This window comes from Sinocyclocheilus grahami, unplaced genomic scaffold, assembly GCF_001515645.1.
Source record: "Sinocyclocheilus grahami isolate Dianchi unplaced genomic scaffold, SAMN03320097.WGS_v1.1 scaffold861.1, whole genome shotgun sequence".
NCBI lineage: Eukaryota > Metazoa > Chordata > Actinopteri > Cypriniformes > Cyprinidae > Sinocyclocheilus > Sinocyclocheilus grahami.
This window is the reverse complement of record NW_015506040.1, coordinates 179042-193686: the sequence shown is the minus strand read 5'-3', so window position 1 is coordinate 193686 and position 14645 is coordinate 179042. Positions and strand designations below refer to the sequence as shown.

The 14645-nt window shown below is 39.1% G+C and overlaps 1 protein-coding gene across 1 annotated transcript in view; it reads right to left on the bottom strand.

Annotated features, from left to right (window-relative positions):
• LOC107563187 (elongator complex protein 4-like) overlaps window positions 1-14645 on the bottom strand; it is a 63081-nt gene that overhangs the window by 42401 nt on the left and 6035 nt on the right. The window contains exon 5 of the mRNA XM_016247993.1: window positions 7561-7645. Coding sequence (XP_016103479.1) covers window positions 7561-7645 — 85 coding nt within the window. The remainder of the gene's footprint in view (window positions 1-7560; window positions 7646-14645) is intronic.

The following is a 14645-nucleotide window of genomic DNA, read 5'->3' as shown; positions in this document are numbered from 1 at the left end:
TAAGTATATTTTTGCTCTTCCCTGTACACACTCTCCTTTTCTGTCCTCTCTTTCCCACCTCTATCATGTGTTTCCAAACCATTCCGGTTGTCTCTCGACGACGCTCTACGGTCACACGCAGACGGCAACGCAATGTTGCTAACCTGCATCCTATCTCTACATCCTCTACTGCACCTCTTTCTTTCTCTATGGGTCTCTGGAATTGTCAGTCAGCTGTCAACAAAGCAGACTTCATTTCTTCTTTTTCTTTAAACTCCACACTTAGCATCTTGGGCTTGACTGAGACCTGGATTCGTCCAGAAGACTCAGCAACCCCAGCTGCTCTTTCGAACAATTTCTCTTTCTCTCATACCCCCCGTCAGGTTGGCCGGGGTGGGGGCACTGGTCTGCTCATTTCTAACAATTGGAAATACTCAACCCAATCTCCCCTATGCGATTACAACTCATTTGAATCTCATGTGATCACTATAACAGCTCCCGTAAAACTCCAGGTTGTGGTAATTTACCGCCCTCCTGGGCAAATTCTATCCGCCTTCCTAGAAGAGCTGGATGGGCTGCTGTCCTCATTCCCGGAGGATGGCAGTCCACTTTTAGTCTTTGACGACTTCAGCATTCATCTGGACAAGCCTTATGCTACAGACTTCCATTCACTCCTTGCTTCATTTGATCTCAAACGACTTACCACCACAAGCACGCACAAATCTGGCAACCAACTTGACTTAATTTACACACGCAATTGTATTGCAGACAACATTCTGGTAAATCCCCTACATATCTCTGATCATTTCTTCATTACATTTCAACTACATTTTGCTACCTGTGTGTCACCAACCCCCATACCGGTTACTTTTAGACGAAACCTACGCTCCCTTTCCCCCTCCCATCTTTCCTCCGTTGTATCCTCCTCTCTTCCCTCACCTACCCATTTCTCATCTCTGGATGTGAATGCAGCAACTGACACTTTATGCTCTACTTTAACCTCTTGTCTAGATGATATTTGTCCTCTCTCCTCCAGGCCAGCACGGGCTGCCCCCTCGAACTCCTGGTTATCCGATGTTCTTCGTGAACATCGGACCAAACTCAGGGCAGCTGAGAGAAAATGGTGCAAATCAAAAGATCCGTCAGACCTAAGTATGTATCAGTCTTTGCTTTCATCTTTCTCTGCTGAAGTCCATACTGCCAAATCTTCATACTTACACAACAAGATCAAAAGCGCTCCAGACGCACGTAATCTCTTCAAAACTTTCCATTCTCTCCTCTGTCCCCCTCCACCACCTCCTACCACTTCTATAACAGCTGATGATTTTGCTACATTCTTCACAGACAAAACCAGAACAATCAGTAGCCAATTCTCAGCTCCACACAGACAGGACTTCAAACCAACCCCACCCACTGCAAAAACTCCCATCTTCTCCTTCTGTCCCCTCACTGAGACAGAGGTATCAAAACTTCTGCTCTCCAGCCATCCTACAACATGCCCTCTAGACCCAATCCCCTCACACCTCCTCCAAGCAATCTCTCCTTCACTTTTACCAACACTCACACACATCATCAATACATCTCTCCTCACAGGCACCTTCCCCACTGCATTCAAGCAGGCTTGGATAACCCCACTGCTCAAAAAACCTACATTAAACACTTCACTTACAGATAGCTACAGACCTGTCTCTCTCCTTCCATTCATAGCGAAAACCCTCGAAAGAGTTGTTTTCAACCAGATATCATTGTTTCTTTCACAGACCAACAAACTGGATCCTAACCAGTCAGGTTTCAGGAGTGGCCATTCAACTGAGACTGCGCTACTGTCAGTCACAGAAGCCTTGCGGATTGCAAAAGCTGATTCCAAATCATCAGTCCTTATTCTGCTGGATCTTTCTGCTGCTTTTGACACTGTCAATCATCAGATCCTCCTGTCTGCCCTCTCTTCAATGGGCATCACAGGGATTCCACTTCGCTGGTTTGAATCCTATCTCACTGGTAGGTCTTTCAGGGGGGCCTGGGGAGGAGAGGCATCCAAAGCACATCAACTGGTCACTGGGGTTCCTCAGGGATCAGTTCTTGGACCCCTCTTCTTCTCCATATACACTACATCACTGGGTCCCATCATATAGGCACATGGCTTCTCCTACCATTGCTATGCTGATGACACACACCTCTATCTCTAATTTCAACCAGATGATCCAACGGTAGCTGCACGGATCTCAGGCTGCCTGGCGGACATCTCGGCATGGATGAAAGAACATCACCTACAGCTCAACCTGGCAAAGACTGAGCTTATTGTCTCCCTGCCACTCCAACTCTACAGTATGATTTTTCCATCCAGCTAGGTTCTTCTACAATTACCCCATCAACTTCGGTCAGAAATCTTGGTGTAACTTTTGATAACCAGCTGACCTTCAAAGACCACATTGCAAAGACTGCTCGATCTTGTAGGTTTGCATTGCACAACATCAGAAAGATCAGGCCCTTTCTAACGGAGCATGCTGCACAACTTCTTGTCTAGGCCCTTGTCATTTCTTATTCTTGACTACTGCAATGCTCTTCTGGCTAGACTTCCATCAAGCACAATCAAACCTTTACAAATTATTCAGAATGCAGCAGCATGACTGGTCTTCAACAAGCCCAAAAGAGCCCATGTTACACCTCTCTTTATCTCCTTGCACTGGCTACCGGTTGCGGCTCGCATCAAGTTCAAGACATTGATGCTTGCATATAGAACAGCCACAGGCTCAGCACCCGCCTACTTCCACTCACTACTACGAATCTACATCCCCTCCAGAAGTCTGAGATCCGCTAGTGAGCGACGCCTCATGGTACCATCACAGAGAGGCTCAAAATCACTTTCCAGAACATTCTCGTTCACCCTTCCTGGCTGGTGGATGATCTTCCCACCCCTATCCGGAATGCTGAATCCCTGACAATTTTCAAGTGACAACTGAAAACTCATCTCTTTTGACGCTACTTGACGTCATCCTAAATAAAAAAAAAAGACGTTGTCTTTCTCTTTATTTATTCCTTCCCTTTCTAGCTTGTGCTTATTTGAACAAATGCCTGAAACTTGGTATTACGAGCACTTCCTGTGTCTGTTTGCCTCTTTAAGAAGAATCACTTTATGTATTCCCCAATTGTAAGTTGCTTTGGATAAAAGCGTCTGCAAAATGATTAAATGTAAACGTAAATGTAATGGAACAAATTCAATATATGCAAGACAGACAACCAATCACAATGAAAAAGTCCACCTCCTGTTGTCCTCTCACATCAAAATTCACTGATGTATTTGTTTATAAGTGTTTTTGCTTGGAAACGGTGCTTGATCTGTGCATATTTCTCTCCTGATTCAACCAAGATGACTTTTTCACTGAAGAAAGCAATATTATGGATAGAGGACTAGCATATTATCCTGAAGCAACGGTTTGAAGTTAAACACTTTAATTATGGATGCGTTTCTTAAAAACACACAGCTTTTCACAAGGCGTTAATTGAATCCTGTGGATTACTTGTGGATTGTTGTTTAGTTTTTATCAGCTGTTTGAACTCCCATTCTGATGGCACCCATTCACTGCAGAGGATCCATTGGTGATGTAATGCTTAGTAATGTAATGCTTAGCTAACCAAATTTGTTCAGATGAAGAAACAAACTCATCTATATCTTGGATGGCCTGAGGGAAAGTCAATTTTCAGCTAATTTTAATTTTAAGGTGAACTATAACTGTACTCACTGTCTTGTGCTTATTGCAGTAATGAAAGTACACTTAAATTACAAGCAACACCTACACAAGCAATTTACTCAATCAATCAATTAGAGACTCTCAACAGGACATGATTAACCATTGTACAATTTCACATTTATACTCTCTCCATAATGAGAGAGAGAGAATGGTGAAAAGCAAACAAAACAGTGCCCAAATAGTATGTCATACATAAGTGTGCAATGACTTGTGTAACTAAGTCAGTAGTGGAATCCTGTCTGTAGTGAAAAGCCTTTTGTCTGTTGGAGTGAGGGTCATATACCTCTCAAAAAACTTGAATCAATGAAACAAATGGCCCAGCCAAGACCACTCAACAGCACGGTCAAACGGAATACGGTGGTCAAAAATGATTGGACAACATCTTCCAATCAGGACAGTTGCCTGACATGACCACAATGTGGCTGTCAACCTAAGAGTCAAAATGTCTGCTTCCAACAAGTGCCAGGAAATTCTTGGCACATTATCCGCCAACATCAGCCAAGCTAAGGGGCCATGGGTGAGAGATGTGCCCTCTGCAGTGTACAAAGTCTGACAGAGAAATGAACCTTATTCACAACCATCAAAGAGCTGATTCTGAACCTGCTTAATAAAGATTGAGAGGACACCTCAGACCAGAACAACTAGAAAACTGGCAACTGGTGTGACGGCAATACAAGTTTCAGATGTCCCAGAAAAGCAGGACAATTTAATATTTGCATATTTATGAAGATGTGAAAGGTCGAAGCTCTTTGCAGCAGTTTCAGTTAAGACCTAACAGTTTTCTAGTCTTTAGTAAGCCTCTCCATAAAAATACACATTTTGGATAAGTTGTGGACTTGCAAACACAACAAATTTCTCATTCTGAGCATTCTTGCCTTTGTGCCCATGTTCTCTCAACCTCATCACATTCCACGACCTCTGCCAACAGAACGGCACTGTTTGATGATGTAAGCGCTGAATCTGTCGGTTGACTGACGGGATCGAGGACTTCCAGGGTGAGGAGCCCGAGGTGTCCATCAGTGCCACGGATTACAAGAAAAACACTAAAGCGCAACGATCAACAAGAAAGAGCTAACGCAAACTAGACTTAAGCTACTGATCAGAATAAGATTTAATTTGGGAACTTGATTCCATCAAACTTTAAACTATAGTTTAAACAGTTAAACAACATTGGAATCGCTTGAACTTGAAATAAAGTTTTGCTTTCAACATATTTTTATTTTCCAACATTATTCTAAATTATTCTAAAGGTTAATTCAATTGTATATGCTGTCAAATGTGGTTAGTGACATATATTGTGAAATATATTTCAAAAGATTTTGTGTCAGTGACACAAATTTATGCTAAAATTTGAATATTCAAATAAGAAAACTTTAGCAAGTAACTATAAAATTACTGGCCTCATGGGGAGAAAAAAAGAAAAAAGGAGCATTATCTGACATGCATGGATGTATATGGAGACTTTGTTGAAAAGCTGAATGTAGATGACAGGTAAGATCTATAAAATATTTTATACAATTTTTTACATTTATTTAAGGCCCATTCACACTGTGAACGATAACCATAAAGTTTTAGAAATCATTAATTCTTTAGAATTCATTGTTTTTTTTGTCCTTGGTGTGTTTTGTTTCATCATCAGAAAAGATTTGAAGAAATTTAATGTTGATTATTGTGATGTTTTATCAGCTGTTTGGACTCTCATTCTGACGACACCCATTCACTGCAAAGGATCCATTAGTGAGCAAGTGATTTAATGCTACATTTCTTGCAATAAGACTGAAACTGAAAGTAAAAACTTTTTTGGGGGGAAATCTTTTTCTTTCTTTTTTTTTTTTTGGCATGTTTGCCTTTATTATGATAGGACAGATCAGAGCTGACAGGAAGCACTGGAAATCTTTTTCATGTAATGTAACAAAACTGTACATGACATGGGTTTCCTGTCTTTAACTGAACTAGAACCCCACTTAACAATTTTATTTAGGATTATTTTATTTATTTAGTTTTAAATGAGACATAGTATGCCCCTTTTTACAATATGTAATATAAGTCTCTGGTGTCCCCAGAATGTGTCTGTGAAGTTTCAGCTCAAAATACTCCACAGATTATTTATTATATCATTAAATAAATCAATAAATCCACTGCTCTCGTCTCCTCTGAGGCTGGGACTCTAAATAGTGTTCTGTGCTCATCTGTGCAGCCAAAGACAGAACAGTTAGCGTGTTTTGCTCAAACTTTCGCCACTGGAGCTGGTACTTTGTCGCTTGCAAAATCAAATGACGGTGCCGTGGGTGGAAACGTACAGATTAAGGGGCGGTAATATTATAATGAGATCCCTTTGCCACGTCACCAAGGGAGCGAAATCAGACGCGCTCGTTTTTTCAGATGCTTGCAGAAAAAGGCTTACCAAAACAAAGTTACTGGGTTAATCTTTTTCACATTTCCTTGGTTGGTAGATGCACTGGGGACCTGATTATAGCACTTAAAACCTGGAAAAGTCAGATTTTCATGATATGCCACCTTTAATACCATTTCATATATAAGCAGAATTTAGCACAAGCAATTTCTTTTTTTTCTTTTTTATTAATTGCTTGTTGGGTTGACATAAGCCTACGGTGTAACTAAAATATGTGTAAACACAAAATAAATCTCTGAAATATAAAATAAAATAATAAAGGTGGTTTTAAAGACAGTGATTTGAGATTGACTATAACTTTGCTAACTATATTTAATAAACTTATAGGCCTGCTTACTAAGCCGACACAAAATTTGGTCAGGAGACCATGTATGGAGTTCACCACATGAGATAAACCACATTAGGGCCACATAAAGTTGGAAACTGATTAAAAATAGCGAGTGCATCCTCAAGCGGCCCGGTCCCAAGAGCGGCTCAGCAGATGCAGTGCTGATGTGGAAGTCAAGACAGGGGCTATCATGGGGCCATTTCTGAGAGGGGCCCCCAGAGGGGCCGAGCTCCCCTGCTTCTCAGTAGGAGCTAATGAATATGAACAGACAGAGGGCATATTGCCCAGTGTCTGTCTTGGCCTGTTTACCACAAAACTAATAGGACTCAGCTTTAAGGAAGAGGAACCCAAGGGAACCATCTCCCTCCTGAGAGCGATTCAAGCACAACATGGAGAAACTGACAACTGAGGATGAGACGAGAAAAAGAGGAATAAAGTTGGAAAGGAAAAGAAAAAATAAAGCCTTTATATCTGAAGCTCTTTTCCATTTCCTAATTATCACAAGCTTTGAAAGCCACACTACAAAGGAAGTGAAAGCACAGACAAAATCAGGCAACAATTAGCCAAGCGAGACCAATCAATGAAACAACAAATTAAAGGTCTTGTAACAACACTGCCTGCGGCAAAACGCTTTCATTGTTCCAGAGGTGTTAATGACAAGCGTGTCTGTTAACTGTGCATTTTATTATACCGTTTTTGGTCAATTTAAAGGGATAGATCACCCAAAAATTATAAATGTGTAATTTATTCACCTTCATGTGGATAAGTATAATAAAAGTAGTCATTTTGACTCATACCCATATATTCCATGTCTTCTGAAGCCATATGACTGAAATTTAAGACTGTTCATTGAAAACCTTGCTTGAAAGTTGTGGTCACCATTCCCTTTAATTATACTGAAATAAGGCATTCTGGTACGATTGACGAGAAAATTTCATGGATTTTGAAAGACATGAGAGAGTGAGTACATGATGGCAGGATTTTTATTTTCTGGGTACTATTTCTTTAAAGTTATCGCTGCTGAAAAAAGTTGATTATGATTACCGGGCAGAGAAACAGAGTAATAAATGGCTAAACAAATGACAACCAACCTGTGGTGCGGATCCGTCAAACCCTTCTTTCCGGATGACCGTCTGGATAGACTTCAGGAGAGCATGATAGGGTACTGGTAACGGACTGAAAGAATATGACAAGAATAAAATATACTTATTTTGAACATTTTCAGCACGAACATTTTCAACATTAATAATAATAATAAGAAATGTTTCTTGAGCAGCAAATCATCATATAAGAATGATTTCTGAAGGATCATGTGACACTGAAGACTGGAATAATGCCTGGTGAAAATTAAGAATTACATCACAGGAATAAATTACATTTGAAATTATATTGAAACAGAAAACAGTTAAAGTTGTAATATTTCACAATATACTGTTCTACTATATTGTTGATCAAATAAATGCAGCTTTGGTAAACATAAAAATTCTACATTTGTACTAACCCTAAACCCTGAATATTACTGTAATTATTGTAATAAAATAAATGCAACCTTTGAGAGCATAAGTGTCTTTCAAAAATAAAATAAAAATTGTACAGACCCCAATCTTTCAAAGAGTAACGTAAGTGTAAAACATAGTCACATTTAACATTTCTTTCTTTTATCAGATGCTTTAATCTAAAGTAACAAGTGTGGAATTGTGCAATTAATCATATCGATGTGTCAAGCGACTTAAAATTGTAAGAGAAGTTTCAAAGTTGACTTAGAACAAATGTGCAAACAAATGATAGCTTTAAACCATGTTTATTATTTATTTTTTTATGCAAAGGTTCAGTTTCAGGAAAATGCTTGAATGTGGACTATTATGATCATGGCTTCATACCAGGTCAAAAGCTGATGATATCTGTGTACACTTCAATTAAAACCACTAATTGTTGCGGCATATGCTGCCGTCATAAAGTGGGATTTGCTTTGATATCACAAAAGCCTGTTGACATCGGCAGTAACCCTGGCAACCTAGCCGTGCATGTAGACGCAAGGAAATACATCACTAATTAAATCAAATGAAATGAAATGAAATTAATTAAACACTTTGGCACCTCTGTCAGCTCCGGGCGCTCCCCCTGAGGCCTGCGGTGAGTCTGAGTGTGCTGAAACAGAGCGCTGTGTTAACGGGACAGTGCTTCTGATCCCAGTGACACAGCGCTTCTATGTTAAATCATGGGTAAGATGTGCAACTCATAGCAAGGGAGGTCAAAGCACTTGACCTGCTCTGTGTTGCACATTTTGTCTTTACTCAAATTTGTTTCTTGCTTTCTTTCTCCCTAAAATCTGAGAATATTATACAGTGTCCTAAAACTTATTTAGACCCTAAAACTGCATTAGATAACAAAATACCACATGGCATTTATCTTACGGAAGGTTGGCACAAGCACATATTTCAAGTGTAATATTATGTTACAAAATGAAGAATACTAAGTTTAACATTATTCAACAAAAGAAACACTCCCGTTCAAAAATTTGGGGTCAGTAAGGTTTTTTTTCTCATTCCGTAAGACGCATTAAATTGGGGATAAGTGACAAATCTTTTGTAACATCTTGAAAGTCTTTACTATTTCAAATAAATGCTGTTCTTTTGAACTTTTAATTCATCAAAGAATCCTGAAAAAAAGTGTATCACAGTTTCCACAAAAACATTAAGCAGCACAACTGTTTTCAACATTGAGAAGATATTTTTCTTGAGCAGTAAATGAGCATATTGAATGATTTCTGAAGGATCATGTGACACTAAAGAATGGAGTAATGATGCTGAAAATTCAACTTAGCATCACATGAATAAATTCGATTTTAAAATATATTCAGATATAAAACAGTTACTTAAAGGGGTCCTATTATGCTTTTTCACTTTTTAAATTTGAGTCAGTGTGTAGTGTGTATGTTTGGGCATAAAAAAGATCTAGAAAGTTACAAATCTCAAAGTCCACTCCAAAGGGAGATATTTTGTTTTTTAAAAATCCCTTTTCAAGAACTACAACGAACGGCTCGGTTGGACTACAGCATTGGCTTCCGGGCTTTGGGGTATCACAAAGCGGCTCATTGGAATATCATTACAAATAATTCGCGCCTAAAGAAATCCGAATGATAGGGGGGTTGGGGAGGGGCGAGGTCGTGGTTAGAACGCTTGGTTGGTTGAGTGAATGCATCAGACGAGACGACAAAGAAGAAGTGCTGCTGCAGAGTTAGTGCATCAGAGAAAACGAAGAAGAGCAGCTGCTGTGCTGTAGCCTAAAACTTTCGGCATGTCTAGAACAATTCTTACAAGTATAATACGATGTAGCTGGGCGCCGCGGACCGACGCCGAACGCCGCCGCCGGTGTGCCTATACTCATAGAAAATAAAGTATTTGAATTTTAAAGACGTGGCGTGACGCAAAGCTGCGCTTCTCGTCTGGTGTGCGACCGCCTGAAATGCTGTTTTTTTCACCTCCGTGCCCAAACGTCTTTGAGAATGCCCAAAGTATTGAGAATGCCCACTAGCAACCTCATCGCCAGCCCTTGGTGACATGCAGCGACAAAACTAGTCGCTGCTAGTGTGAACGGGGTTTAAGCTGTTCGCCAATCACAACGCACTGGGACAGCTAACCAATCACAACACATTTTGTTTTTTGGAAGGCGGACCTTCATCAAAGCCGTTATCGAGCTAATCGAGCCGTTTGTGCCAGGCTGGGGAGAAAGGTATTTTAATAATGTAAATTATGTAAAAAATTATGCGTTTTTCGAACCACCAAGCATGAGAGCATGTTCTAGTACACCCCCAAAACAAAATCAAGACTTTGTAAAAGAACAAAATAGGACCCCTTTAAAATATTTCATAATATTACTGCTTTTACTGTATTTTTTAACCAAATAAATGCAGCCATGGGGAGCATAAGAGACTTGAAATGCAATGGCATTCAGACATTCTGAAGACTCCTATTACTATTCAAAGCAAGTGCATTTTTGTTTGAAATATAATGATGACGATCAAGCAGCCTGTTGAGATTAAACTACTAGACTGAGATTTATGTCTTTGCTCATTTAAAGATATATATCACACCTCAGGGGTTTTGTAAAGTCTTTCATTCTGTCACTTCAGTCATTCATTTCAGTCTTTCCCTCTCATTCTGGCTCACAACATGTTGTAATGACCACACTGTGCCACTCTGCATGCAGCTACGACAGCCGTCAATTACTCAAAGATTGAGAACTGAATTTAAATCTTGACAAACAGCAACATCCAGGCCTGACACATACTTTTAGTTGTGTTCAAAAGGACTAGCTGAATTTTTCTGATTCTAGCTCAAATAATGGGATTATAACTTTTATAACACAGGTTTTATGACACAGTCACATGTCAAACGCACACAATGAAGTCTCAAAATTAAAATTTTCAGTGGTAATCATTATGAACAAATAGTGTCAATAGAACTGATTATGAATCTTCCATCTGATTATTAATCTTCCATCTGTGCATATTCACATAGTGTTCAAACGTTTGGGGTCGGTAAGACTTTTGAAATGACTTTTATGGTTTTGAAAGAAGTCTCTTGTGCACACCAAGGCTGCATTTATTTGCTCAAAAATACAGTAAAAATACATTAATATTGTAAAATTTAAAAGCACTGTTTTCTTTTTAAATATATTTTAAAATGTAATTAATTCCTATGATGACCAAGCTGAATTTTCAGCAGCTATTAGTCCAGTCTTCAGTGTCACTGATGAACAAAGTTTAAAAGAACAGCATTTATTTGAAATATAAATATTTTGTAACATTATCAATGTCTTTACTGTCACTTTTGATTAATTTAATGCATCCTTGTTAAACAAAAATATTAATTTCTTTAAGAAAATATATAATTGAACCCAAACATTTCACGCTCTAAAGCAGGGGTGCCCAAACTCGGTCCTGGAGGGCCGGTGTCCTGCAGAGTTTAGCTCCAACTTGCCTCAACACACCTGCCTTTAAGTTTCTATGCCAAGTAAGAGCTTGATTAGCTAGTTCAGGTGTGTTTAATTGGGGTTGGAGCTAAACTCTTCTGGACACCGGCCCTCCAGGACCGAGTTTGGACACCCCTGCCCTAAAGCCACCTCACTGATTTGCTCCTTAATGGGGTGAAACACGTGTTTCCCTCCTTTGATTAAGACCTGGGGAGGTGGGGGTGGCGGCAATCAAAAGAGGACACGCCCCCATTGTGCCTGAGACAGAGACCGCAGCAGCCTAACAGAGCGTGATCGCTTAAGGTGCCGTCCGTTGAGGATAATGGCCGACAGGTATCTCCATATTTTACAAAAAAAATATTGATTAAATGACATAACAAATCTTAATGAAATAAACTAAAATACCAACAACAAACTGTGCATACTTTTACTTATTTCTTAATTTTGAACAGACCATTTTTTCTTCATCTTCAACTTTCCCTCATGGAGGCCTAAAATGTCCTCAGGAAGTCAAAATTTATTGGTATTACTATACTTGTGGTAACGTTTTTGTCCCTATAACGTAAGGAATACCAGGACACCCCACATAAACGCACACACAAAATATTTATTCTTATTCGCCTAATGGTTACGAAAGAGACAGGGAGTACAGTAAATAAGTTAACTAATGACTGTGCTCTTTGTACCTGGATAGGGTTTGCCTCCCTGAAAACTGTCCTGTAACGTCTTTTGTTGGACAGAGGGAGACTGGGCAGCTTGTTTTTGTTCAGCCTCTTTATACGTTTCAGGGTGTGTTGTTTGTAAATGTTTAAAAAGGTTGCTTGTATTGTTGCTGTATGTGACTCTCTTATAACAAATATTGCATCTTGCAATATTTTTTTCCACTGCCATATTCATCTGTCTCGGATAAAGCTGAAACCTTTACTTTGCAAAGGTCACAAAACAGCCAGCGTAATATAATTTTTGGGTTAGAAATTGCATGACGATTAGATGCCCTTCAGCAAAATACGTACTAGGAATAAAGTCTCTTCATGTTCCTATGGGACGGAAACACATCTAAAAGGTGTGCTAAAACAGTTAACGGCTAAAAGCTTTATGATTCCATTACAACACGTCATAAAATCATAATAAACTGAAGGCAGAGGAAGGAATGACAGCAAAATTCCAAAAGCAACACCTACGTAGGCCACGGCATCCATCACGTTGCTGCCATAGCACAAGCTGTTCCGCGGACACAGTATCGCCATACAGGAACACATTTACTGATGCGAGTAAACATAAGCTTGGGAACACGGCCCCTTCACTATGGTGCTGTTATGCAGATAAACAATTAGAAGACCTTTTTGTTTGCGGACATAAAAAGCAGAGAGAGCCTCCATGAACCAGGGGCTCCAGATTGATTTGTTTGCACTGTGGCCGTGCCATAGACTTTAATGCAACGAAAGCTCCTGCCTCCTCTACACGCGCACCCCTCGCAACCATAAAACAACCGCATGGCAAACACCATTGAAGACTCAACCCTGGCTCTCGCAGCGCTGGCGAGGACCTGGAAGTACAGAGACGTTTTTACGAAAACCTTTATTAGGCTGAACACCCATCATAAAACGAAATTGCAGATGTGTTCCTCAGAAACATGACATCAGCATTGAGAAAGCATTTTCTTCTTGGAGATATGTGACGATACTTAGCACACTTATCATAATAGAAGTAAGGACATATCTTAGCATGTATAAAAGTGATTCCAAAAATGAGTCGCATTTCTGTTCTGATTGAGTTGTGGACAGCAGGTATAAAACAATGCTGAATGCAGATAAGAAATGCAACTAATTTACCATATAAATGGCATAGTAAAATAAAAAGGTTTGTCAATTTTTAAAAGACAGACTAAATTCTGTCCATACACTGTAAAAATTTTTTTCCAAAAAATCAGTAAAATTTACCGTAAAAAATACAGTAGCAACGTTTTAGGTTTTACGGTTTTAACTTACATTTACAGTTAAATACCGTAATTTCATTACTAGCACTTCAAAAAAAATTGAGGTCAGTACAATTTTTTAAAAATGTTTTTGAGAGAAGTCTTATGCTCACCAAGGCAGCATTTGTTTAATAATAAAAAAAAAAGTAAAAAAAAATTGTAAATAATACAAACACTAATATTGTGAAATATTATTACAAATTAAATGAACTGTTTTCTACTTTAATATATTTTTAAATAAATGTAATTCCTGTGATGGCAAAGCTGATTTTTTTTCCAGGCTTCAGTGTCACATGATCCTTCATAAATCATTATAATATGCTAATATTTGGTGCTCAAGACACATTTCTTGTAATCACTGTTGATAATAGCACAGTTGTGCTGCTTAATATTTTGGCGGAAACGATTATATATATTTTTTGATGAATAAAGTAAAAAAAAAAAACAGAACATTTATTTGAAATTTTTTTCCACAACAAATTTAATGCATTCTTCTTAAACAAAAGCATTAATGCCTTTCAAAAAAATTTATAAAAAATAACATTTATTATTTAAAATATAAATCTTACTGACCAACTTTTAAACAGTTGTGTACATAGAGAATCATCTACGAATTGATGACCTATCATAGTGGACCATTTTTTACATAAGACAATAACAAGAAAAGTTAAGCATATAAAAGACTCCAGCTTCCAGCTACCACTGATAGCTTATCCATTGTTAAACTGTAAGAGACCCAGAGGATTCGTTAAGCCATCGAGAATGTAATCACTTTCTGATGAGACTGACCACTTGGGCTTAGGAAAGCACACTTGCACGCGGGCAGATGTTTTCCTCAGGTTGTGAGGGGGTCTGGTTTTTGCTCCAGAGTTTCTAATGAGCAGCGAGGTGAGCCCCTAATCTTCTCCTGATCTGGATCAGCGACTCTTATGTGTTCCAGCACCTCCTTCGGAGACTGACAGCTTGGCGCTCATCCTCGTTTAGTGGGCCGGTCGGGTCGACCCCTTTAACGTTACGGCATGGGTTTTGACTGACTGAACTTTGATCTGGCGTCTCCATTGAGAAAAAGAAACGAGTTTAGGATACAAATCCCTTACTAGATTTACTGGTAAGAGGACAGGAGGACAGAGGTATGATAAAGGTTAAGGAGAGTAAGTATCCCCTCGAGACGGGGGAAAAAAGAGGAAGGGAAATAAGGAAATAAGGAAACGAGACTGAAAATATCCA